Source organism: Eulemur rufifrons, chromosome 15, assembly GCF_041146395.1.
Source record: "Eulemur rufifrons isolate Redbay chromosome 15, OSU_ERuf_1, whole genome shotgun sequence".
Lineage (NCBI taxonomy): Eukaryota > Metazoa > Chordata > Mammalia > Primates > Lemuridae > Eulemur > Eulemur rufifrons.
Genome location: NC_090997.1, coordinates 19,825,996 through 19,852,747, shown reverse-complemented (window position 1 = coordinate 19,852,747; position 26,752 = coordinate 19,825,996). Strand labels below are relative to the sequence as shown.

The 26,752-nt window shown below is 41.7% G+C and overlaps 1 protein-coding gene across 1 annotated transcript in view; it reads left to right on the top strand.

The window, feature by feature from the left end:
- The window catches only part of PKHD1 (PKHD1 ciliary IPT domain containing fibrocystin/polyductin), a 412,333-nt gene that overhangs the window by 29,147 nt on the left and 356,434 nt on the right, over positions 1-26,752 (top strand). The window contains exons 14-27 of the mRNA XM_069487338.1: positions 125-266; positions 2,693-2,807; positions 3,715-3,993; positions 4,999-5,088; positions 5,184-5,274; positions 5,979-6,121; positions 7,494-7,624; positions 8,827-9,002; positions 11,774-11,912; positions 14,649-14,776; positions 17,368-17,552; positions 18,470-18,592; positions 19,821-19,926; positions 20,436-20,711. Coding sequence (XP_069343439.1) covers positions 125-266; positions 2,693-2,807; positions 3,715-3,993; positions 4,999-5,088; positions 5,184-5,274; positions 5,979-6,121; positions 7,494-7,624; positions 8,827-9,002; positions 11,774-11,912; positions 14,649-14,776; positions 17,368-17,552; positions 18,470-18,592; positions 19,821-19,926; positions 20,436-20,711 — 2,124 coding nt within the window. The remainder of the gene's footprint in view (positions 1-124; positions 267-2,692; positions 2,808-3,714; positions 3,994-4,998; positions 5,089-5,183; positions 5,275-5,978; positions 6,122-7,493; positions 7,625-8,826; positions 9,003-11,773; positions 11,913-14,648; positions 14,777-17,367; positions 17,553-18,469; positions 18,593-19,820; positions 19,927-20,435; positions 20,712-26,752) is intronic.

Genomic DNA, 26,752 nt, shown 5'->3' with positions numbered 1-26,752 from the left:
CTCGTTTGACTCTCCTTTACAGATGGTACCTGCATTATCTGTCACTCTGTAATTTGAAACAAACTGATCCCCCGATTTGGGGAGCAACGCATTGTGATGTTCATGAGATATACCTGTCTTACAGGCAATCGAGGGCTTCTGTTTGAAGTTGGAGATGCTGTTGATGGCTTGGCACTGACTGAAGCCACCCCTGGGTACAGGTGGCAGATTGTCCCTAATGCCAGTTCTCCATTTGGATTTTGGTCAAAGGCAGGACAACCTTTCAGGTATGTTGCAGGAAAAGTGGGAGACCATATCAAAAGCATCTTTACTAGCCTAGGTGAGGTTAGGATACAGATAAGGAAGGCAGTGGAATTTCCAGGGGAGAATGTATAACACTAGCCAATTCAACAACAGCAGAGTTTCGACAGTGTTCCCAACCAGTGTTGGTCATGGTAGTGACCTTCGTAGGTGCATAGACAAATTTTGATCAGTATGTAAAATTTATGTTTTCTATGACTCAGTTAGTTTACAAGCTACCTTGGAGATGACTGTCCATTGGAACATTGAGCTGAGCAGGCCAGGGTTAGGGTCAGACAGCAGAGTAAAACTTGCTGCAGGTACAAGATTAAGAGGTAAGACTAACATCTGGCCGATGCCAAAGAAAGATGCAAAGATTTGCACTTGGCATATGAGGGAGCAAAGGCCGGGCAGCAAACAGTTCTGTTGGAACAGCCTTGCAGTGCTGAACGTCAACGCAATAGCTGGTAGACAGCAGAGGAAGCTCTTACGAGCTCTGTGAGACGTTTTCTGCAGTAGTGACTGCACTGTGATTGTGATTTTCCTGTTTAGAGCTGTTTTGCATCTTTTTAATCCTTTCCCTTCAAGGATGCAGTCACAATTTCTGGTTTTCTAAAGTGAGCTTAAAAATATAAAAAGTTGGAGAATTGCTTAGACACACTGTTTCCTTTGTGCACTCTCAGCATGTATGTTGAAGGGGTGGATCCTGCACTGAGTGACAGAGTCTCTTTTTCCCTTCAAAACCCTTCTCAGAGAGGCAGGTTGTGACATCGGAGTGTGAATTTCAGCCAATCTGTGACCTTCTGCAAAGATTTTACCATTTTCGATCTCAACTCAATTGTGCAATGATAAGCTTTATTCCCTGTTTAGAGAACTTCAGCCATTGAAGAAGTCAAGTAGGGATGATAGCCTGGGAAAAGAAGAGTGTCTCCTGAAGCCTTTTAAGTAGGCATTTAACTGCCAATTTATGGTTTTATTTTATTTTAGACAAGGTCTCCCTTTTTTGCCTTGGCTTGAGGGCAGTGACATGATCATAGCTCACTGCAACCTCAAACTCCTGAGCTCAAGTGATCCTCCTGCCTCAGCCTCCCGAGTAGCTGGGACTACAGGCGTGAGCCACCATGCTCAACTAATTTTTCTATTTTTTGTAGAGATAGGGTCTTGATCTTGCTCAGGCTGGTCTTGAACTCCTGACCTCAAATGATCCTCCTGCCTCAGCCTCCCAGAGTGCTAGGATTGCAAGTGTGGGCCACCGTGCCCAGCCCAATTTATGGTTTTAAAGTGGTAGTAATTTGTGGTCTATTGTAGCACCTAATAATGCATCTCTGTCATAGTTTTTGAGGACCATTAGTAATGTTCAAAGGAAAATCTTTCAGCTATATTCAATGTGTATGAGAATGTTAAGGGGTGAGTCAGACTACCTCAAAAGGCAAAAGAATATTTGACTTCTGTAGTAGGACTTGTAGGGTTTGACCCTTTAACTGTCATTTTGAGGAGCCACAAACCAGACGGTAACTCATTTTTCATTCTTTCTCTCATTTATCTGTTTAAAATCTAAAACATTTAAATTAAAAAATTGTAATATTTATTTATTGATTGGTAAATTACTGTTATTATATTGGTGGACCTTTAAATTGTTCTGTTTTGAAACTATTTTAAATAAGAAATTCTCTCTAAAGGTAAAAATAACATGTATATGTTAAAGCAATATTTAAAAACCTAATATTGATGATCTGAAGATTTAAAAAAATACGAAAATATTCTTAGTGTTTATTTGGGTAGTTTAATCAGTTTCTTAACCATATCTATCTGTGATATTAGGTCACTGGAACTTATCTTAAACATTAAAAAACGGAGTTAGTTTTTAAATGTTTCATAAAATTGACTGAAATCTTCTTCAAAGTTGCATTTTATGGCTTTTAATTTGAAATTACTGACACATTCAATTGACTCTTCTCTCTGGGCTATAATTTTTTAATTGGAAAAACACTCTCTGCAGGTGTTGAGGTCTTTAGTAAGCTCAGAGCAAATTCTGATCAGTGATCTCTATTTCTAATAATAAGAATATTCACTACTGACTGAGTTTCTGCCATGGCCTGGGGCCTGTACTGGCCGTGATAGGTGATTTCTCAGCTAAGCCTCCACGTGGTCCAAAGCCGTGGCTTCAACATTCCCAGAGGTAACAGAACTGCAAGAGGGTTTGTGGCCAGTGCAAAGGGATGGATTGGGATATTGAGACTATGCAGGTGCTATAGCTCTTTCTAGAATAGTCTGGACTATCATGTGGCATGAGAATCAGGCTTTTCTTCCTCATTACCATAAAGAAAAATGAAGTGCAAGGGCAACCATGTGTTGGTTTACTGATTCGGACCTTGGTTGCTCTTGCTGGACTCTGTGTTCTTCTGCTTGACAGAGCACGGCTCAGTGGGTTCTTTGTGGCTCCAGAGACAAATAATTACACTTTCTGGATCCAGGCAGATGGCCAAGCTTCCTTGCATTTCAGCTGGTCAGAGGAACCAAGGACTAAGGTATTTCCTTTTAGTTGTCCCCAGGCCTATAACCCTGAAGAAAGAAAGAATCAGAGCTAAAGCTCTTGTGTGCTACAGACAGTTGTAACATGCCATTAGGTGACCAGGGACTTTCACTGTTGAAAAAGGATTTGGCTGGATGTGATGGCACCTACTGTTTATTGGGCATTTACTGTAAGCCAGGCATTGCGTTACATCTTTTATATACTTTGTCTCTAATCTTTACCATGTGCCTGTATATATGTATATTTTATATATATCTTTTCCAGATGAGGAAATTGAGGCTTAGAAGGATTATATGGCCAATCCACTTGGATAGTAAAAGGCATATTCAGGATTCAAACCCAGATTTGTCTGACTCCAAAACTTATGCTTTTTCCACTAATTTTGGGTAGGGATATAGCCAGCTTTATGTAGGACTCTCCCCATCAACTTTGACAGATAAGTAAAGGTAAAGGTGTCTTTAATAAGCAGCCAAAATTCACTTGTGCCATCGATAAACAATGACAGTATTTTTTCTCGAATTATTAACATGCTTCTTTGAAATTTGTTTGCTAGTCAGAGACGTGTCATAGATTTGGATGTGGTCAAGCCACTCCAGATCTCACAAGGGCTTATGCTACTTTCTCCACAGCACCATGTAAATCTAGGGCTTTAGGTTGGCTGTTCCTGCTATAAACATGGTGCATCTAGCCTCATTTGAATACTATGCAATTGAGAAAGAGAAAGAGAGAGAGAGAGAGGGACGGAGAGAGAGCACTAGGACAAACAGCACTAGACTAACTTGTTGGAAAAGGCAGACCACTTCAAAAATCTCTTGTTAGCAGCTGTCCAGACACTTAGTGTTCAGGAAAGAGATGCCCAGAAGCTTCCCAGTGTTGATCCTGATATGCTTACCGGGGCACAGGTGAAAGTGGCCTCCATCGGGATTGGCACTGCTGACTGGTTTGACTCCTGGGAGCAGAATGGGGGCAAAGGGATCTGGCAACAGAAGTCGCCCAAGTTGGAGCTGTTGGGTGGAACCAAATACTACCTGGAAGCAGAGCATCACGGGATAGCCCCCAGCACGGGGATGAGAATTGGTGTCCAGATTCACAACACCTGGCTGAGTCCTGACGTGGTCACCACTTACCTCCGGGAGAAGCACCAGATCCGAGCCCGAGCCCAGAGGCTTCCAGAAATACAGGTCTGCATCTCCCCCCAGTTCCGTGAAGCTGACCTCTGGAAGACTAAAGTCTTACCTAGAGGAAGGACCACTGGCTGGGAGCCAAGGACCTGGGTTGTAATTATAACTCTGCTGCCAGAGAAACAGGATATCGATCTGACAGAGTTGGTGACTACGTTTTTTAAAAATGCAGTCTTATTATTGAGAATACATTCCTCATTGACTTAGTTTTAGGAATTTAAGTTCCAAGTGAGTCTTCTTTTGGAAACTTATTCCCCAGAGTAGACATAAAGTCTTTTAAATACACACACACACACACACACACACACACACATTCACATGAAACTCCATAGTTTTTACCTATTCAGGTCCTATTTCCCTATATGCTACATTTTCTAAATCTACTTTGTGAAAGTCATGTTCTTTGGGTCTCTTAGTTGTGCCCCATATTTTCGTTAAACAATCTTGATGTTCTTTTTGTTGTTCACTATTTGGTGTACAAAGATAAATCAATATGAACTCTTCCCTCTAATGCTTATAGTCTAATAGCAAAACATGTACACAAATAACCTTAGGACAAAGTAGAATGTAACGAGTGATGTACGAGATTAAAAGCTGCATAGATCTTACTCCATAGCAAAAGCGTAATGTGCTCCGTGGGGAACGTGTTGGAAGCCAACATGCTATGTGGCTGCGTCGTCTGCCTACCAGGTTACCCTTGGCAGAAAGCAATTGGTGAGAAGGGCCACAGGTGCATCCTTCAATGGCAACCTCTACATCCCATATTCTAAGAAAACGGGCACAAATAAATAGGGAGACAGACGTATATTATTCCAAGAAAAGTTCTCATTAGCTGATGACACTGTATTCTTCAGAGCTTTCTAGATGGATGGCAGTGCATTTAAAAAGTTGAAATTGTAATTGAAAAAAAACCCAGGAAGCTTAGGAAATATGCCCTGTGTTCCTACATAGATTCTCTGGCTTAATTAGCGCCACCGTTTAGTCCTGTCTCTCTTGACTTTTTAGATGCTGAATGTGTCAGGCAGTGGAAACTTTCTCCTTACTTGGGACAATGTTTCTAGTCAGCCAATCCCTGCAAATGCCACAGCCCATCAGGTGGGAAAGCTCTTCAAATAATGGGGGTGGGGAGGAGCTTGGGGTGGTCTTTACACCCATGATATGAACTCCTGAAATTCTTTTCTTTTTAACAGATTCAAACAACCATTGAGGAGTTACTTGCAGTAAAATGCAAACTGGAGCCCTTTTCGGCTAATGTCCTACTCCGGCTTGGATTTGAACAAGGTGCTGTCCCCCTTTAGACAAATTCTGGTCCTCTTTTCCATCATTGTCTTGTTTCCATAAAATGCGAACAATCTTCACGTCTTCTCCCAGGTGCTAACAGAGTCAAATAGAAATAGGAAAACTGAACTTGGATCCCGAGTGGCCAAGGGAGTGGCTACGTGCTTGAGAGGGAGATGCTTCATGTGGGTGTCACTAGGATGAAGAGCCTTTCCTTCTGAGCTGTTAGTGGAGTGAAGCCCTGCCCAGAGACTGCCCAGGCCACTCACTGGCAAAGGTTAAGGATATAGGGGAGAAACAGAGAAGCAGCACAAACTCCACAAATCTTATTTAATTCAAATTGCATCTAAAGGAATTATTACAGAAGAAAGTAGTCTTAAATTCTTAAAATGTGAGAGTGTGTTTTTTAAACTAAGAAGATGAACTAAATTCTAGTGGACATTCCTTGTCTCTTTCCTTCTCAATAGTTTTTCATGTCCTGGTGCACAGAGAAGATGAGAGTAGATTTTAGATGCTCTAGTGCAGACAGAATGGGTTTCTTATAGCTGGAGCCTTCAAGCTGGGTGAGCTAGCCACCCAAGCCTTGCCCAGCTCTCCCATGGTGAACCCACAACCCATTCCCTGCACACATGCTGGGAAGCTCTGTCTTGTTTAACATCCACACCTGTCTTTTTTTTTTTTTTTTTTTTTACCTGAAATACATCCAGGCCCAGAAGTTTCCAGCTCTGATGGGAAGCTCACCAGTGGGTCAGAGCCTTTCTGTGGCAGGTTCAGCCTCTGTCAGCCTCGACACCTTGTCCTGATGCCCCTGGCTGTCCAGAAGGGCTATCGGCTAGATCAGTATACACATGTGAGTAGCAGCCCTCGTGTTTCCAGGCCAGGTGGGTAGGGAAGGATTGGTGTCATTCTCTGGGTTTGAGACCAAAAAACCAGAAGCACAAAGAAGTGATTGCTGTGATTGGCCCAAGGCATTTTGGGCTGAGGATCTACGTCTCTTAATTGCTGTTTCAGGTGTGGATATCACTGGCCCCTGCTTATATATTGTTACCTAGAAATGCCTTTGTATTAGCTGTGAGACCTATGGGGGTTTTTATTTGCTCCAATATTTTCTTTGATCTCTAGGAGTGCAGACTCTGTAGTCAGCCTATCTGGTTTTGAATCCTGACTCTATACCCTGTTTACCCTCAATGTCTTATTTAAGTACATTATGCCTTAGTTTACTTAATCTGTAAAATGGGCAAAAATGTAGTCTACCTCTCAGGGCTGTGGTGAAGATTAAATGAGATCATCTAATAAAGTGTTTGCACAGAGGTAAGAACTCAATGAATGCTAGTTATTGTTACTCTAGTTATTTTTATTCCTGATGGATTACGTTGACTGACACATTTCTTGAAAACCTCTTATATGCTTTTCTTCAATAGCTCTGCTATCCTTTTTAAAAGAAGTGCAGCTTATTTGTCCATTGGGAACCAGAGTGAGTTTTGCTTGGGTGATGGAGCTCATGGCAGTAGTTTTGAGTCTTTTCGTAGTCTGGCTGCAGTGGGAGTCGGGGCTAGATGGTTCAGGCCAGGGTCCCCTCCCATCTTCAGCCTCTCCTCTAGTGCAGGGGCACCCAACGGGGTGATTTTGCCCCTCAAGGGAAAGTTGGCAATGTACAGAAGCATGTTTGGTTGTCACAGCTGGGGAAGTGCTATTGGCATCTAGTCGGTAGAGGCCAGGGAAGCTGCTAAACATCCTATAAGGCACAACGAAGAATTATCAAGCCCTGAAAATGTCAATAGTGCTGAGGTTGAAAACCTAACCTAAGTTAGAAACCAAGGACTCTGGGGAGTTAGAGTTGAAGGACTGAGGGTCAGAGAGGTTGAGTGACTTGCTCCAGGTTGCACAGGTAATTGGGTTAGAACAGAGGTTTTCTCTACAATCCTCACTGCCAAGCACAGTGGCAGGCATTTAAAACTGTTGAATAACATTTTTTTGGCCTCAGGAAAAGTATTTGTTGCATTTCCTCCCAGCTTTATTGAGAGAGGTAAATAACAACTGACTCTAAATTATTTGTCTCTCCAGCTACACTGGTAAGCTCCGAGGGGGCAGGAACTGGACTGACTGTCCTTTGTGGCATGTGGCAAGGTTCCAGGGATGAGGGGTCCTCATTACATATCGTTTGAGTGGCTGCTTCTTGCACTAATATTAATACAACTGAAGGACTTATTTGGTGTCCATAGCTGTGTCTTGCATACAAAGGCCACATAAATAAGATCCTGGAGATGACGGTGTCCTTCACAATCGGCTTGCACAACATGGCACAGAAGAACGTCACCTGTGATTGGACGCTCGCGAGGACCAGCCCCCAGAGGTAGCTAATCCGTGGGAAGGTGTGGTAGGAATTCTGCCCCCTGAGAGGATTAGCTCTCTCGGGGACAGTGGCTGACCTGAAGCACTTACTAACAGTCTTATATGTGGGCCTCAGATCCTAACTTGGGGCTTTGGACGTATTTTAGTTGACAAAGAAGTTTGACTCAAGAGTGGTTAGTTGTTAAGAATATACTGCTTCCTAGAAGGAGTCTGACATTGCTCAGAGAGATAGAATCATAGAACGTCATATTTGGGAGAGACGTTAGAGCAGCGGTCCCCAACCTTTTTGACACCAGAGACTGGTTTCATGGTAGGTAGTTTTTCCATGGGTGGGGTTGGTGTTGGGGGCGGGGGTCGCCATCTCAGGTCCACCTCAGATCTTCAGGCATCCGGCGTTGGATTCTCATGGGGAGCGTGCAGCCTGGATCCCTCGCATGTGCAGTTTGCAGTGGGGTTTGTGCTCCTGTGAGGGTCTGATTCCCCCGCTGATCTGATGGGGGTCGGGAGGTGGGGGAGGGGGGTGGGGGATGGTGATGCTCCGGCAGTGATGCAGGCGATGGGGAGCGGCTGTGGGTTGCAAGTGGTGCTTTGCTCACTTGCCACTTGCCTCCTGCTGTGCAGCCTGGCTCCTGCTGGGCCTCAGACTGGTGCTGGTCTGCAGCCCAGGGGTTGGGGACCACAGCCACAGAGAACAGTCTGGAGGAAAATCGGGGCCCCGAGAATTTGCGATCCACCAAAATTCATTCGGCTAGTGACTGTGCAATAAGACTCAGGCATCTGGTTCCCTTGACTCAGTGTTCTTCCCACATATTTCTCACAGGTCTTATAAATGGTTTTAAATCTAAATATGAGTCTGATAATGTCTAGGACTATCAATCTTCTCTGTGGTTAGAGCCCAGCATATAATCTGCTTAAGAGACACAATCAAATTGCAATTTGAAAGGGCTGCTGACACTGAGTGTCATGAATGAATGCTTGACTTAGAATGTGACTCACTGGCGTTTTATCAAAGGCTGAGCTGAGCCCGTCTTGGGTGGGATGTTTGTAACCGTGACACCCAGGACCGTTTGGGCGCAGGGGTTCACAGGGTCTCTCTCCGGGCGGCAGAGCCCTCAGGCCCCCAGGTGTGGGCAGGAGGGCTGTGGCAGGGAGGGCTACAGGTGCTCACCCAGAGGCACAGCTCCACCCTGCGCTGTTTTCCAGCTGGGGATTCACTTGCACCGACCTCTGGGAGACGTGTGTGCGTGGTGCCCGGGATGCCCAGCCTCCTCTTGCAAACTCCGCAGTGCTGGTTCGTCGGATCGACCTTCTGCCTCTGGTTCAGGAGACGGGCCTGCTCTGTGTGGATGAAATTATCATTGCAGACACAAACGTAACAGGTGATCATCACATCTCTCAAATGCCTACTCAAACTTTCCTGCTGGGGGCCACTGTTCTCCATCTTGCCTGCCTTAGTTCTAGAAAGCAGACAGGGTTGGGATTGTGTGCCTTTGCTTCTGTAGCTCTCTAGTTAGTCCCTTTTTCTCCCCCATTTACCCCAGTGATTGCTTTCGCTTTTGGTGCCTGTGCTCTTACCCTAATGTTACCACTGTCTTGCTGGGAAGTCTTGGTTTCCTCATCTGTAAAATGGGTATAATAATAAAGACCCCCCCCCTTCATTGGATTACTGTGAAGATTAATTAAAATTTAATATAAAGCACTCATTATAAGTCCTGACCAGGGTAGGTGCTTACTAAATATAAGCAATTATGTTTACTATCATTATTGTTAGGCCAACAGGATGTCCCCAGCTCTCCATGAGTTAACATCTGTGACACCAAGGGCTAAGAGGAATATAGCAACATCTGGGCCCATAAATGGGCTGAAGGTCTGGTTTATGACCTTCAAGACAGACTCAGTGAGATTAGGGGGTCACCATATCCTCCAGAGAGTGCCCGTGTCCCTCCTGTCTATCCACACTCCTCCCCTCATTGTCAGAGCTCAGGCCTGGCCCCTTCCTCCCGAAGTCTCCCTTGACCTCTCTTGGGCACAGTGGTCTCACCTGGCTGTGTTGCTCACCAGTCTTAGGGACAAAGTCCTCCTCAGGGGTCCTGCTGGGGTTGGCCATGCTTGATGTAGAGTGGTGAGGTTTGCTTTCAGCTCCTCCAGGCTTCCAACTTCTGCTCACATTTCCCTTTCTGTCAAATTCCTTGTGACTTTGGGGCTCAGCTATACTGTTGTTTTCTTTTATAGCTTCTTTCTCCTCTCCAAGGAGAACACGATGATATAGTCATTTACATTTTGATTCAGAAAATGGGCAACTGTTCAGCCTTGTGCCTAAAAATTGCAGAGCTGAGGGCAGGGGAACTTGGGGGTGGGTGGCAAGAGGACTCTCTATCGCCCTGATTGCACCATCTTTGATCATCGTCAGAATGCCACCTCTCAACTGTTTCAGTGGTGCAAGTGTTTTAGGGGCATCTGGTCATTGCTAATCCTTCCAAACCCTGTTCATGTCCTGGCACACGTAGGAAAGACACTTCAAATGGCATGCTGGGGTGACTGCCTGAATGTGTCAGTGCCTAAGACCACTGGCTGGGGGCCTTTGGCAACCCCAAGGGCTTCCACATTCCCAGAAAGCTGAGGTTATCAATATTTCATACACTTGTACCCACTGGTTGGAAAACTCAGCACTACGTAATGGGTGCTGTTCACTTTCTCTTTTCTCTCTGTTTGCTGCCACCCTCCAAATCCTTGAAGCCAAGGAGCCAGAGCTATTTCTCATGGCCCCCACCTCTTTGTCACCAAATGCTCTGTGTGTCTGGGATCACAGGGGGTGAGGTGAGGAGGGAGCAGGAAGGGAGAGGGTGGAGACAGGAGAGAAGACTGGTGTGGCTTGGGTGAAACGGTCTGCTTCTAACTTTGTCATGTTACCCCGCTGCACTGGGTTTGTTTTCAGGATTATTTAATGACAACGTAAACTGTGCAATTGGGCTCAATATTTATAGTTAATTGTATATCATTTATCTGATTAATTTTATATTTGATTACATTCCCCCACCCAATGTCTTCTATGAAAGTTCTTTTTATCTAGTTCTTTTTGTCTGTCACTACCACTAGATAGTGGTAGCTTCCATTTATTTCTCATTTAGTTCTCAGAAACCCGTAGGAGATGGTCCTATTATTCCCATTCAATGGATGAGGAAATCAAGGCTAAAAGGAGTTGAGTCTCTTACCCCAATCCACACAGCTGGAATGTGGGGGAGCTTGGAATCCAGTGGTCATTCACATCTGAGCAGAACCTTCAGTGATTCCCTGCCCAGCTCAGCAAGTGATCATTTACTGAGCACCTACTTTGTGCCTAGTGCGCTAAGCATTGGGCATGCAAAGATCAATAAGACAAAGATGTTGCCCTTAAACTCTTTACAATCTCAATTGTAACCAGTTGTAGGGAAGTAGCTATCTTTTAGCCAGTGCTTAATAGGAGAGGAAAAGGACATTAAAATATATTGTTCTGGTCATTTTAAATCTGCAGTCTCACCAAACTTTCCTTGCCATGCAGATTGCTATCAGTCATGCATGTCATAATTCCCACTTTACAAATAAGAAAACTGAGTCTCAGGGAGCTTATGTGGATTAGCTGAGTGGGTCCCCATCAGAAGTGGAAAACTTAGGATTTGAACAGTGGTCTCTCTTAAAGCTTGCACTCTTTCTGTACATGTGCTGACTCCACACTGGACAAACACTCACGTGCCCCCAGGATATGTCTCATAGGTTCAGTGTTTCTAAGAAGGATCAGCTGAATATTCCTAGAGTTGCTAGGAGCTGTGGGAAGGAAAGGAGGAAAGAATGGCAGTCTACATTGCAATTATCTGTGTAGGGGTGCCTCTAAGAGCTAGGGAGTGACGTTTGGCTGGCTGGCGGCTTATTGAACTTTGCTATGGAATCAGTCTTTGTCTCCTTAAATCATGACCTTGCACTTTCTTTTTGGTAATAAACTGGGTAGTGGGTCCTCCTGCCTCTCCTCCCTTTGCTCTTTATGGCAGCAGGTATGGAATCTGTGCTTTAAGTGTGTCCTGAGATCTAAGTAGCTCAGCATCTCTAATTGGGATTTTCCCTGCAGCAAGTCTCTCATCTTGAGTTACTTGATAATAATTGAATCATTGGCCTCTAGTTTCTCAAGCTGATTCTGGAACAGCTCGCCCAGGCGGGAATCTGGTGGAATCTGTCTCTGTGGCAGGGTCCCCTCCAGTCTACAGTGTGGCCTCCTGGCTGGCTGGGTGTGGCACGGAGCTCCCGCTCATCACTGCACGGTAAGGGGTGGTTTTGCACACCCGTCCCTCCTTAGGGTTGCTGCTTGGCCTTCAGGGACCAAGGACAAGCTATCTGTCGTATCGCTTAAAGCAATGTCTCAGTGTTGAGAACGCAGCGTCAGACTCACCTGGAGGTCTTGTTAAAACACGAATTGCTGGGCCCTACCCTCAGAGCCTCTAATTCAGCAGGTTTGGGGCAGGGCCTGAGAATTTGCATTTTTAATGAGCTCCCTGGTGACACTGAGTCTGCTGGACTGGGGACGATACTTTGAGAATTGATTTCTAGTGAATTTGTTTAAAAATAGTTGTATTGCTGTTCAGAGGGTCACATTACCACTGTTTTCTGTTTTCTCTCTTCATTCCATTATTCCCCATATATTAATCTTGTTGAAATCCTTTCAAGTGAAATGAATTCTACTAAGGAACATAAATAGCTATTTCTAAGAACTCACCACCAGAGGGCACAAGAGCCCTGTAAACATTGCTTCTTGCTAAAACATTTCCAGCCACGGTTTACAAAGCAGTAATCAAAGATTGGGCTCCTCCAAGCTCCTGGATCACATGTATGCTCTGATCTGTCCTTTTAATTTTTCACTTAAACCCCAGTAGGATGGGAAGAATTGAGATATTCTGCCTTTTATATATATGTGTGTATATATGTGTGTGTGTATGTGTATATATATAGTGTATATGTTTGTATATATATCTATATATAAAGTCATGCACCATATAGCAATATTTCTGTCAATAATGGACTGAATTATAATATTTGCCTTTAAGATTATCCTGCCATATTTTTATTGTACCCTTTCTATGTTTGGGTATGTTTAGGTACACAAATGTGTACAACTGTGTTACAATGGCCTGCAGTATTTAGTACAGTAATATGCTGTACAGGTTTGTAGCCTAGGAGCAATAGGATATGCCCACATAGCCATATACCATTTAGGATACACCATATTGGCAGGCTCTCGATGCCAAAGTTATTAACTCTGAAATGATAGAGGCTAATTTAGGATACTCAGTCTCACACTTGGAGTGATTCTGACAACCTTCCTTTCTGGGTCTCCTCATGGCCCTTAGCTCCTTCTGGAAGCTTCTGGCCTAAGCAAGATGGGACAACCTTCACACTAGGTTCTCCTAAATGTACACCGCAACCCAGGCAGTGCCACTCTGTAGATTTCTGTGTGTTTGTTAAGTATGCTTATCAGTATACTTAAATATAGTTGATAGAAATTATATATGTCCATTGTTGAAATTTGGAAAATACAGAAAAACACACAGAAGAAGATAAATGTCACTCATAATCCCTCTGCTGAGAGATAAATTCTATTAAAATGTTGGGTCTATATTCTGACAGCCCTTTTCTTAAGCAGTTTTTGTGTACATATATGCATATACATGTATATATTTACTTTTTAAACCTCAAATTGGGACCACACATTACATACTATATTTATAATATGCCCTTTTCATCTAATGGAATGGATTCAATATTTCCCCGTTTCATTAAACATCTTTCTAAAATTATTTTAATGGCTGTCTTGGTCTATTTGGGCTGATATAACAAAATAGCACACACTGGGTAGTTTATAAATAGCAGAAATTTAATTCTCATAGTTCTGGAGGCTGGGAAGTCCAAGATCAAGGCACTTGCAGATTTGGTGTTTGGTGAGGGCCGGCTTCCTGCTTCATAGATGCCAGCTTCTCACTGTGCCCTCACATGGTGGAAGGGAGGAGGGTCTCTTTGGGGCCTATTTTATGAAGGGACTAATCCCATTCATGAAGCTTCCACCCTCAAGACCTAATCACCCTCAATAAGACCCTACCCCCTCATGCCATCACCTTGGAGGCGAGGATTTCAACGTATAAATTATCACAAACATTTAGACCGTAGCAATGACTGAACAGTGTTCTATCTCATGCTGCGTCACAATTTATTGGAACCACCTGTCATATTAAAAACAGGATTGGGCAGGCAGTGTGTTTGTACACAGGAACTACATAAGAACTTGGCTAGCTGGAGTGGCTGTGTTTCAGCTGAGTATGCCAGGCGAGAAGCCTCTGTGGACCAGGGCACACTGACTTTCTGTTTGCATATGCAGATGGGGCTCGAGAAAAACAAGTTCTTGTTCAACTCTGTTTCAGAACCAGAGCTGACCCTGGATTCCTGTGCTCCCAAGATCAGTGTAGGGTAAAGGGTGGAGCACTTTTAAAGAATCCTAGTATTTGACTGGGCACAGTGGCTCACCGCTGTAATCCTAAGCACTTTGGGAGGCCAAGGCTGGAGGATCGCTTGAAGTCAGGAGTTTGAGACCAGTCTGTGCGAGAATGAGACCCCATCTCTACAAGAAATAGAAAATTAGCTGGACGTCATGGCGCATGCCTGTAGTCCCAGCTACTGGGGGGCTGAGGCAGGAGGATTGCTTGAGCTCAGGAGTTTGAGGTTGCAGTGAGCTATGATGATGCCACTGTACTCTAGCTGGGGTGACACGGAGAGACCCTTTCTCAAAAATAAATAAATAAAATAAACGTAAAACAAAACAAAAAGAATCCTTATATTTATACTACACTTTTTCTGCTGTGACAACAGAGGGATACTCAATATTTGGGAGTTTGAGCTCATAGCCTAGAACCATGGAGGATGACCTGGTCTTTGAAATGGGGCTATATTCTGTGTGGACTGGCACTTCTTGATGGTACTGGGGTTAATTCTTTGTTTCTGACATGCCTCAGCTCTGTACCCACGGAAGGAACAGAAGAAGGATCTGGACTGCTCCAGGTGACAACAGAGAGACTACAGAGGACAAGTCCACCTTTAGGAGGACACTTCCGCATCCAACTTTCTAACACAGTGATTCCTGGTAAAGGGGCAACTGGGGGTAGAACTCCTCTCATTACATGTTGAGGGGCCTTCCTAGGCAAACAGCGTCCTGTGAGGTTGTCAGATAGGGTGACAGTCTTAAAGCTACTTTGTGTATTTTCCAAGTGTCTGAAATGACCTTCTTAACATGAAAGATCTGGAACAGGACTTATTGTTAATACTACCCTGACCTTTAATTTTGTAGATGTGGAAACTGAGTGGGATTAGCTTACTGGGACTTTTGTATTAAATTGCCATAAGTTGATGACTTGAAACAACAAAAATTTATTTCCTCCAAGTTCTGGAGGCCAGAAGTCTAAAGTCAAGTTGTTGTCAGGGCCACACTCCCTCCTAAGGCTCCTGGGGAGGATCTGTTTCCTGCCTCATCCAGCTTCTGGCGGCATCATCCCAACCTCTACCTCCGCAGTTACATTGCCTCTTCCTCTTCCATCTCAAAATTTCCTCTTTTTCTCTCTTATAAGGATACATATGATTTCATTTAGGTACTATCTGAATAATCCAGGATAAACTTCTCTTCCATAACCACATCTTTGTCACATAAAGCAATATTCATTCTTTTGCCTTATAAGGTAGCATTCATATATTCTGGGGATTAGGATGTTGACATATCTTTTTTTTTGGGGGGGTCCCCCATTTAGCCAACTACACTGATGCTTGCTCAAAGGTCCTACAAATAATGGATGGCAGGGTTCAGATGTGAACCTAGGTATTTGACTCTTAGGCCAGTCTTCTTCTCTCTAGAGTGTTTTAGGCCAAGATCCATGGTAGTCACGGTCCTTCGGAGTCAAACTCAATGGTGACACAATATGCTGTCTAGGATTTTAGCGTTTACAACAAATGTAGAAAGAGCTTTCGGATGCAATGGGAACAGTGTTTGTAAATCTTCAAGAATACACACATTTCATAAAGAATGAGAATAAGTAATAATGATATGCTGCTTGTTTGATGGAAACATAGGGAATCAGAGGAAGGCTCAGGAGCATTCCAGAGGGGCTGTATAAAAGTTGGCACATGGTTCATGGTCTTTTGCCCTCCCAAGCAGAAAGATGCTAGGCTTGCAAAGGATCTTCTTGGACGGAAGGAACTGAGTGGTGTTCTTACTGTAAGTGGGCAACTTAGAAAAATCTGAAGGCCCCTAGGCTTTTGGAGTCTGATAAATGGGTGAGTAAATGGCAACACTGCCCTGCCTCTGTGAGGTCCATTGCTGTGTATGATCCTCTTCTCATGAACGAGAGCTCATCTGCAGAGAGACTTCTGCTACCCTGTTCCATTGCCCATGATCCTCACATTACTGCCTGTCAAAGAACTGGGGAAAGTCAGCCTGACTTGGCCTTTTGAAATGCAAATGGGGACAGGCGTGGTGGCTCATGCCTGTAATCCTAGCACTCTGGGAGGCCGAGGCTGGAGGATTGCTCGAGGTCAGGAGTTCGAGACCAGCCTGAAAAAGAGCGAGACCCCATCTCTACTAAAAAATAGGAAGAAATTATCTGGACAACTAAAAATATATAGAAAAAAATAAGCTGGGCATGGTGGTACATGCCTGTAGTCCCAGCTACTTGGGAGGCTGAGGCAGAAGGATTGCTTAAACCCAGGAGTCTGAGGTTGCTGTGAGCTAGGCTGACACTGCACTCTAGCCCGGGCAACAGAGCAAGACTCTGTCTCCAAAAAAAAAAAAAAAAAAATGAAATGCGAATGGGTCTGAAATTGTTTGTAAATGTAGAAACATGTATTTTAAAAGGATGAGAATTTTGTTTGCATTTTAGAAATACAGTGATGTTTTATTAACCCTTCGGGGCAGTGTGGAATTTAAGAAGAAAGCTCTTGAGAAGGTGGAGGGCAACTGGATTTTAATCTAAACCTGTCTGACTGGGTTGGCAAGCTTCTGAATATCATCGGGTTTCATTTTCTTCATCTCTAAAGTAGGCATTAGGGTACCCAAATGACCCACCTCACAGGGCTGCGGGGAGTAGCTAATGAAATGGAAACTTCTGGTAAAGCATGAAGCAGAGTTCAAACACAGTGTTGTTATTTCTCTGTGGGGCTGTGGAATGGGGAAGCAGGTGGTTGGGCTTAAAGAAAATTCTAATAGAGAAACCGAAGTTAAATGCCAACATTCCTCAGCTGGGTTGGCTAAGTTTTTATGGGTGTCAGCTGCTGTGTGCCTCCCCCACTCCCTGTGAAAAGTGGCCAACTTTTCTCTGTTCACTGGGCCAGCTACATTTTTCCAGACAAAGTCCAATAGTTAATTAGACTTTCAGGCATTACAAGGGTGTCTGGAGTTTACATGTTGAGTTGACAGTGGAGATGGTTTTGTCTGACATGACTGGGCTCTCTGCTTGCTATGTGATGTGACACTGATGAAAGATATTATGATGTAAAAAATGGGCATCTACTTGCATTTGACTTAGGGAAAATGGTTTAACTAGGGTCGGGCTGTGTTTTGACCTTGAGGGTCTCCTGCAAATTTGATAGGCATCCTGGTATTTATTCTCTGTTATCTTTGGTGAGGAAATCCTGTAAGGTGGATTAATTAGTGTCTTGTGTTTTCTGTTTCAAAACTTTTTCTCACAGACGTCCCTGTGAACATTTCTGCTAGTTACCTTCACAAGCTCTTGCAGAACAATGCTGATAACTTCACTTCCAGGTACCTCAACGTCAGTGACTTCACTGTGAAGGAGGATCTGAACTCTTGCTACGAACATGTGTGGACCCTGTCCTGGTCCACCCAGATTGGCGATTTGCCCAATTTTATCAGGGTATGTATGGTATCCCTTTTAGTGGTATAGATTTGGTGCCTTGGATAAATTTTGTAAAAAAAAAAAAAAATTAGAATTATATGAATGAAAACTGTCATGAATTATTCATTTTGTTGGAACAGTCAAGTAAAAGAATTCTGTGATCTTTACTTCTAAAAGTTTTCAGCACATATTTTGTATCTCATATCCCTGATAAAGCAATTTAAACCCAACATGTCCTTTCCTAATTCAGCGTAGGTAGGGAATTTGTTGGTCAGTGTCCACCATACAATAATTCTACATCTGTTATTGGATAATTTAAGCAGATGTGATTGACTTAGATTATCATGGAAGCAGATGGCATAGCAGAAGGAAGTTTAGAAAAGAATTTGCTGTCTTTGGATAATGACAAAACCAGATGCTCTTGCATATTTAGGGTTTTAAAAAATAATCTAATGATCATCTAGCATTTGGTTATTATAAAGTGAAGACCAAAATGAAATTTTTTCCCAGTTATATGCTATTGTGGGTCATCCGGTTTTGAAACGAAATAGTGGTGTGGAGATGGAGGGAGGGTAGGAGACCTTGCTCTTATCTCATAGTACTGTTTCCTTACATTTTATTTTAATGTCTTGGATTTCAAACATATAAAATAGAGAAGCATAGAGAAGCAAAATATCTGAAGGCTTAGAGAGTAGGTTGGTCTGTTGTGTCTCCTTTGGCAACTCTACTTGCAAATAAATATTTCTCGGATCTACTGGGGCTTTCATTAGCCATTACTTACTGTTAGGAGTCTAGATTTCAATTCTCTCACTTCGTTTTCACTTTCTAGCTGTCTGATTATCTCAAACAGAATGTGAAAAGACCTCCTATTGTGTTTTCATCAAGATTAGATTTCTCTTCCATGACAGAATTTACCAGAAATGTAACCATCACAGGTCTCTGATGGAAATCTTACTGGAGTGAATCCTACTGCAACCACTCGTGTGGTATATGATGGTGGAGTTTTTCTTGGACCTATATTTGGAGACATGTTAGCTACTGTCAACCAGCACACGCAGGTGAGCATGGATGGACCACCCTACGCGCAAGGCTTAGTTTCAAGCCTAACTCTGCCTCCAACTTATTTGTAACATGGACCAATTGATTTAGCTCCCAAGGATCATTTTTTTGCAATCTGTAAGACAGGAGTAATTATGGCTGTACTCTTTCTTCTTCTACAGGGTATGTAAAGTACTATGAAAACATAAATGCCTTGTAACCACAATATCCTATTATAATTAGTGATATTATTGTTATGGTGCAAAAAAATTAAGAGAACCTCTATAGCTAAATATGATTTATGCCTCCACACAGTGGTATTGGAAAGTAAATGAGCTAAGTCATTCCTTTTGTCTTTGAAATGTCTTTTTCTCTTTCCCATCTTTCCATATTCCTGTGATAGGTCATCTACTTTTGAGAAAGTTTTAAAATACAAAACAATAAAGAATAATGTAACCAACACAGGGATATTCAATCTGACAATTGTCATCAACATTTTGACATATTTATAATTTTTGTTTTTATGGAAAAAAAATAATTATAGATAAAATTGAAGTGTTCTTTATCAACCATGCTGTTCCAATACCTCTTCCCTTTGTAAGGAAACACTATCATAAATATAGTGTGTATGCTCTTAATCCAGTTTTTATATGTAGAGGATCAATTGAGTCATATTTTTTTCGCTTTTCTCATTTCCAAGTATGGTTTAAGTTCTGTTGGATTAGCATTAGTTCTAGTGAAAGGGAAAGACATATTGTCTCTTCTTAGGGACCTGCCTTTTAGGACGAAAAGAACTTAAACCAAATGTCCACAAACACTCTAGTCTTAAAAGTCATGTAGTGTTGGTGGAAGGAAAGTTCCTACTTCATTGGTCTTCACTAGCAAAGAATGGGCTTTCCACATGAAGTGGGTACCTGATTGGAAATACAGAGTGATAAGAAGTTTTTGTACAGGTTAAGTTTATAAAATTTATTTTTATGGACAGAGAGGAAATTTACTTAAGATTGCACATATTTAATTGCAGAAATGGGTTTCAGCATATCCACCAGCATTTTAAGAAAGCATCACGTGTTTTGAGCCATTCATTACAATTTAAGATTACTTACTGGAGAAATAGAAGAAAGAAAAGAGAATGAGTGAATCATGAACACAGTTTAGCTTGAGGAAAACCTCACAAGTACTTTATTAATACCCTCGTGAATATGAAATACATAAATTAAAAAATTATTTTTTTGCCTTTTTTTTCAGGTGGTTGTGCAAGTGAATGATGTACCAGCTCATTGCATGGGTTCCTGTTCTTTCCAGTACCTCCAAGAGTCAACTCCCTGGGTCCATTCTGTGTGGTGTTCTCTGGGTATGACTTGTGACTTACCACTGAGATGGGCATGGGCCTTAGACTCAGAGTGATTTTGTTAGTGGACATGTCACCGGTGATGGGTGGGGGATCCATCAGTTCATTAGGTAGAGCTGAGTGATGCAGCAGAAAGTGTATTTTTTGGTCCATCTGAGGGACATAGGCATGATTTGAAATGGGAACAAGTAAATTTTTGATGACTTGAAAATTTTTTTCCTCTTTGTCCCTTGTTTTGAAATATTCTTTATTTTGATTTTCTTTTCTCTCCCTCTTTTTTTTTTTTTCTATTAAGCAGCCATCCCTCATTACTATTTTGAGAAAATTTAAGATGGGTGCTGTTCACTACAATAATAAAGGCAGATGTCCAATTTTGAGTCAGTATTCAACTCCCTGAATTTTGGGAGGGGAAGGTGAGAGGGAATGAACATTTGATGTTAGAGAGAGATCTCTTAAATGAAATGATATCACTGAGCGATGATTTTGTTTCTTAATGTTTTTCCTCCTTTAAGATGGTGACGTCAACCTATTGGTTTATATCACTGGAACTGGTTTCTCCGGTGACTCCCAGTCCTTGCAGGTTAGAGTGAACCGAACAAGTTGCAAAGTTATTTTCTCAAACCAAACGAATGTGGTCTGTCAGACAGACCTGCTACCTGTTGGAGTGCATCGGATCTCCATGTTGGTGAGACCCTCTGGTCTTGCCATTAATGCCAGTGGAGAAGGCGTCTTCCTGAGCGTGGAACCTAGACTGGATGCTGTGGAGCCTTCCAGAGCTGCAGAGATTGGTAATCGGGGGAGGGCCTGGCAATCCATCTGACCCTGGGAAGCTAGCATTCTTGCTGATAGGAATCTAGTCCTGCCATGTAATAAATTCCATGTCCACTGTGATTCACAGCTTTTTGTTTTCTGACATCAGCACTTCTTCTAATGAGCAGCAGACATTTGGGCCCTTAAATGAATTCGCTTGCCATATAAAGGATTATAGTTTGGCTGTGGTGTCAGATGTAATTGGGTTAGTTACTGAGTCACCAGGTCCATCTGGCCTAGTGGAAACAACACTGGATTGGGAGTTAGGACATGTGCCTGGGTTTTTATCCTATCGTAAGTCAGATACGTGACCTAGAAGTTGCAGTTACTGCTATGGGTCCTGGTTAGTTTCCCAATAATGATGATGATAGCCACAGTATCATTTATCAAGTACCTCTTCTAAGTAGTCACACACCCTAAATGCTTACAACTGCCCAAAGGATGGAATTATTATCCATATTTTTCAGATGAGATAATGTTGGTTCTAAGAGGAGAGTGATCATCCCAGAGCTTCACATGGAAAGATGCAGAGCTAGTGTGAAAACGAGAACTGTCTGAAGCTTAGGCTCTTGCTGCTTCTATGTTCCAGGCTAACTTATAGAATGGCCTAATGATGCTTGACTTGTAGGTTACCTAGGTTTGTGTGAAATTAAAATGAGCCAGGAGATGGGAAAGTCCCTTTAAAAGTGAAAACATTTGAAAAATGTCCAGTACAGGCCTTGCCCACCCACCAGGAACTTTGTACATGGCTGGTGTTTACAAATGTGTGTTAACTGATGTACACTGGGTACCTGGCTAGCATGCAAAGCCAACTGCCATTTGAGTAGTGGGGAATACAGAGGGCAGTGGGTTTTGTTAACATGACCCTGTGGATTCGATCTTAGTTTGGTGGAAAATCAGAAGTCTCTCCATGACTTGCTGCTTTTGGAAGGATACAACCAGCTCAAAACAACCCAGCCAGATTGCAAGAATCATCTCAGGAGTACTCATGCATATGTTTGCTAATGTATAAATTTTAGAGCATAAAAGTCCTGTTCTTAATGCTTTGGATTTTTGTCATGGTTTATTCTGGTGGCCAGAGGACCACAGCTTAGAACATATTTGTTTTTCCTTTTTTTTTTTTTGAGACAGAGTCTCGCTCTGTTGCCCAGGCTAGAGTGAGAACATATTTTAAAACAGTGTGTTCAGACCACAAGCTCATTGCTCAAAGGAACAGCTTGTTTCTGACTCTACATTGCCTAGGAGAATGAATTATGAGGCCCTCCCCACCTCACCTCTGGACATAAGACAGAGCAAGCAGCACTTGGTCTTATTTCTCAGTGATTTAAGGAAGGAGCTAGATGACATGTGCTGCTCAGAGTGAAAGATCATATTCTATATTAGCCAAGTAATTATTGGTTTGAGTTTAGGGTATATAAATAGTCTTGTCACTAGATTTATAATGGACTTTGATCTTCTTACAAAGTTACCTCTGCAGTTCAGGCCACACAATCCTTCTTTAGCTCCCCCACTAGATTGTAGACACCTTAAGGGCAAACAGGTAACTCAGTCATCTTCGATTCTCCTATACATACATAGTACCTTGCACAAGGAGGGTGGCTAAGTTTCCCAGTTTGCCTGGGACTGAGGGGGTCCCAGGACACAAGACTTTCAGTTTTAAAACTGGGATGCAGAACTCTTAGTGCTAAAGCTTGGTCCCAGGAAAATTGGAATGAATTGGTCACCCTATCAGGACACGCTGTACCAACAATACATAGTGAAGGGATTGGGAGGATGCTATATTTTTTTTTTTTTTTTTTTTTTTTTTGAGACAGAGTCTCGCTCTGTTGCCCGGGCTAGAGTGCAGTGTCAGCCTAGCTCACAGCAACCTCAAACTCCTGGGCTCAAGCGATCCTACTGCCTCAGCCTCCCGAGTAGCTGGGACTACAGGCATGCACCACCATGCCCGGCTAATTTTTTCTATATATATTTTTAGCTGTCCATATAATTTCTTTCTATTTTTAGTAGAGATGGGGTCTCGCTCTTGCTCAGGCTGGTCTCGAACTCCTGAGCTCAAACGATCCGCCCACCTCGGCCTCCCAGAGTGCTAGGATTACAGGCGTGAGCCACCTCGCCCGGCCGAGGATGCTATATTATACCTTTATATTTTAGCAAAAGATAGAAAAGTATGAGAAGGGATGTGGTAGGTGGGTGCAAATAACTTTTATTAAGACTAAAGGGAGAGGGAGGGAAGGAAGGAGGAAGAGGCTGTAGCTACTGATTTCCATATTACTGGATTTAAACCTTCCTTACTAACCCTTCCTCTGCCTGGCCACCTATGTAGCATCGCCTTGTGTTAATCAATCCATCCATCAATCAATCTCAATCACTCAACACTGATTGAGCCATCCTATATAGAGCCCTGAAGACCTTGTTACTTAAAGTGTGGTCCTAGACCAGCAGTACCTGAATCACTTGAGAGCTTGTTAGAAATGCAGTCTCAGGCTCCACTCAGACCTCCTGAATCCATCTGCATTTCAACAGGATCCTCAGGCAATTTCTGTGAATAGCACAGTTTGAGAAAGGCTGCTATATGGGAGTTCAAGAAAACCAGGCTGAAGTCTACTGGCATGAAATTTATAGAAAAGTTGAAATGTAAGGGACACATATACATAATGTGATCACCAATATTCTGAATCACCACTTGCCTATATGCAGAAGCACCCTTAAAAGGATATTTTTAAAGGGAAATCATAGTTTTGCCTTACATAGTACCTTGATCCACTTTTGTGCTGAGATAGTGTTGCCTTCTCCTAAGGCATGGATTCCTGTGAGGCACCTCGATTTTCAAATGAGAATGGCAAAGTATCACCACCTCTTCAACTTTTAATTATTACCATCAACGATAATCACGAGAACAATTTATTTCACTCTTATTATGTGCCGGGCACTATTCATGCTTGGGATACAGTAAATAAAAACAAAGGCTCTGGGCTTGGGGAGGTGGTGGTAAATGTGTGGGAGAAAATCAAGAAGAGGAGGGAGTGAAGAGTGATGGAGGGAATGGCTGTCATTGGCATTAGAGGATGGAGACATGGACGAAGTGAAGGAATACGTCTTGGGGAAGTCCTGGAGAAGAGAGTTTGAGGCAGAGGAAACATCAAATGATGAAGTCTCGAGTCAGAGTGAGCTTGTCTTTTTCTAAGAACACCAAGGAAGTTGCTGTGGCTGGAATGGACTGAGTGAGAGGACAGTGGTAGGAGATGACCCGGAGCAAATTGCATGGCCTTAGGGATTATGAATGACCCTCATCATACTCAGCTTTTATTCTGAGTGAGATGGGGGCCATTGGAGGATTCTGAATGAAGAAGTGATATGGTGTGACTTAGGCTGCTGTGTGAGAACGCACTCTAGGGAGGCAAAGATGGAATCAATGAGACCAGTCATCCAGGGGAGAGAGAGTGTTGGCTTGGACTAGGGCAATATATCTTAGAAATAGGTAGAGTTGCCGTATTCTTTTCTTTTACTCTGAGATCTTCTTCTTCTTTTTTTTTTTGAAACACTAAAAAATTGAGATATAATTCCCATACCATAAAATTCACTTTTTAAAAGTGTAGGGGTCAGTGGTTCTCAGTATATTCACTAAGTTGGATACCTTACCACCATCTAATTCAAGAACATTCTCATCACTCCGAAAAGCAACCTTGTATGCATTAATAGTCACTAACTATTCCTCCCTCTTCCCAATCCCTGGTGACCACTTATCTGCTTTCTGTCTAAATGAATTTACCTATTCTGGACATTTAATATAAATAGAATCATGCAATAGGTGACCTTTTGTGTCTGGCTTCTCTGCTTAGCATAATGTTTTCAAGGTTCATCTATGCTGTATCAGTATCAATACTTTATTCCATTTTATGGCTAAACAATATTCCATCATATGGATATATCACATTTTGTTTTTCCATTCATGTCATGATGTGCATTTGAGTTGTTTCTGCTTTTTGGCTATTATGAATAATGCTGCTATGAATATTTGTGTACAAGGACTTGTGTGAATATGTTTTCAGTTCTTTTGGATATATACCAGAAAATGGAATTTTTCATTTTTCTCATCTTAATTTAACTGATTAAGTAACTCTATGTTTAACTTCAACTGTTTCCAAAATGGCTGCACAATTTACATCCCTACTAGTAGTATAAGGGGGTTCCAATACCTCCACATCCTCACCAATACTTATTATTTTTTTTATAGTAGCCATCTTAATGGTTATGAGATGATATCTCATTGTGGTTTTGATTTGCACTTTCCCCAATGACTAATGATATTGAGCATCTTTTCATGTTCCTTTGGTCATTTGTACATCTTCTTTGCAGAAATGCCTACTTAAATCTTTGCCAATTGTAAAAATTGAGTTATGTATCATTTTATTATTGAGTTGTAAGAGTTCTTTATATTTTCTGGATACTAAGTTCTTATCAGATATATAATTTGCAAATATTTTTTCCCATTGTGTAGGTTGTCACTTTTTTCATATTGTTATTTGAAACACAAAAATTTTTAATTTTGGTGCAGTTCAGTTTATCTTTTTTGTTCTTGTCACTTGTGCTTTGGTATCATATCTAAGAAACCATTATCTAATCCAGTGTCACAGAGACTTATGCCCTTTGTTGTCTTCTAAGACTTTTATAGTTTTAGCTCTTATAGTTAGGTGTCTGATTCATTGTGAGTTAGTTTTGTATATGGTGTGAGGTAGGGGATCTGTATTAGTTTGCTAGGGGTGCTGTAATCAGTTGCCACAAACTGGGTTCCTTAAACAACAGAAATTTCTTGTCTCAGTTCTGAGACCCAGAAGTCTGAGATCAAGCTGTCAACCTTTGAGGAAGAATCTGTTCTATTCCTCTCTCTTAGCTTCTGGTGATTTACTAACAATCTCTGGTCTTCCTTGGCTTGTAGAATTCCACCCTCATCTCTGCCCTTATCTTCACATAACATTCTTCCTATGTCTTGTCTGTGCCCAAATTTCCCCTTTATTACTGATTTTTAAGTGTGTTTTATCTATTAAGGACATTATCTATTTATTTTTTACCTCTTTGTTGTCTATTTTGGCAATTTATAAATATTTTTAATTTTTATGTAATAAAACGTATCTTCCTTTTATGGTTTCAGGGTTTGTAAAATACCTAGAATGGACTTTCCATCACTGAAATTTATGAAAATAAAAATTCTGCCATGTTTCCTTTCAAAGAACTTTCTTTTTTATGTTTAAATATTTGATAAATTTGGAATTTATTTTGGTGAAGGATGTGAAGTAGAAGTACAGACTTAATTTTTCAATGCTATTCACTTATTTTGTTTACTAAATAAATAATCCATCTTTTTTGTGCTTATGTGAAATACCATATTTAGCATATACTATGACCCCATATTTATCTGAATTTTTCTCTGGGCTTCCTATTTTGTTTCATTTAACTGTCTGTGCATATTCTATTATTACATTTTAATTATAAGATATTAAATATGTATAAGATATTTTAATGTCTGGCAGAAGACCTTTTTTACTCTTATTTTCTAAATTTTATTTTATGGCTATTCTTATTGTTTATTTTTCATTAAACTTTAGAATCATTTTGTCTAATTTAAATAAAAATCCTGTTTGTACTTTTATTGGAATTACATTGATGCTTTAATTTAATTTACAAAGATAGGGCACCTTATGATATTCACTCTTTCTGTCCATCTATTGTAGTTTTCTTATCTAAGTTTTAATCCATCCATTAAATTCTTCAGCACCATTTCAAAGTTTTTTTTCAATTTTTTTTGATCTTCTTAAATTTTTTTTTGGGGGGGTCAGGTTTGTTTCCAGATATTGTATCTTTTAGTTTGCTATTGCATATTGCTTTTTCCATTTTATTCTCTAACTTTGTAGTCTATTGTAGTCTTGCTCTGCCTCTTCAGGGCAAGTTGCAGATTTAACTTCAGGGTATTATTCCTCCCAGTCACATTGTCCCCAAAGGTTTTTATCAGGTTGTTTAAGTT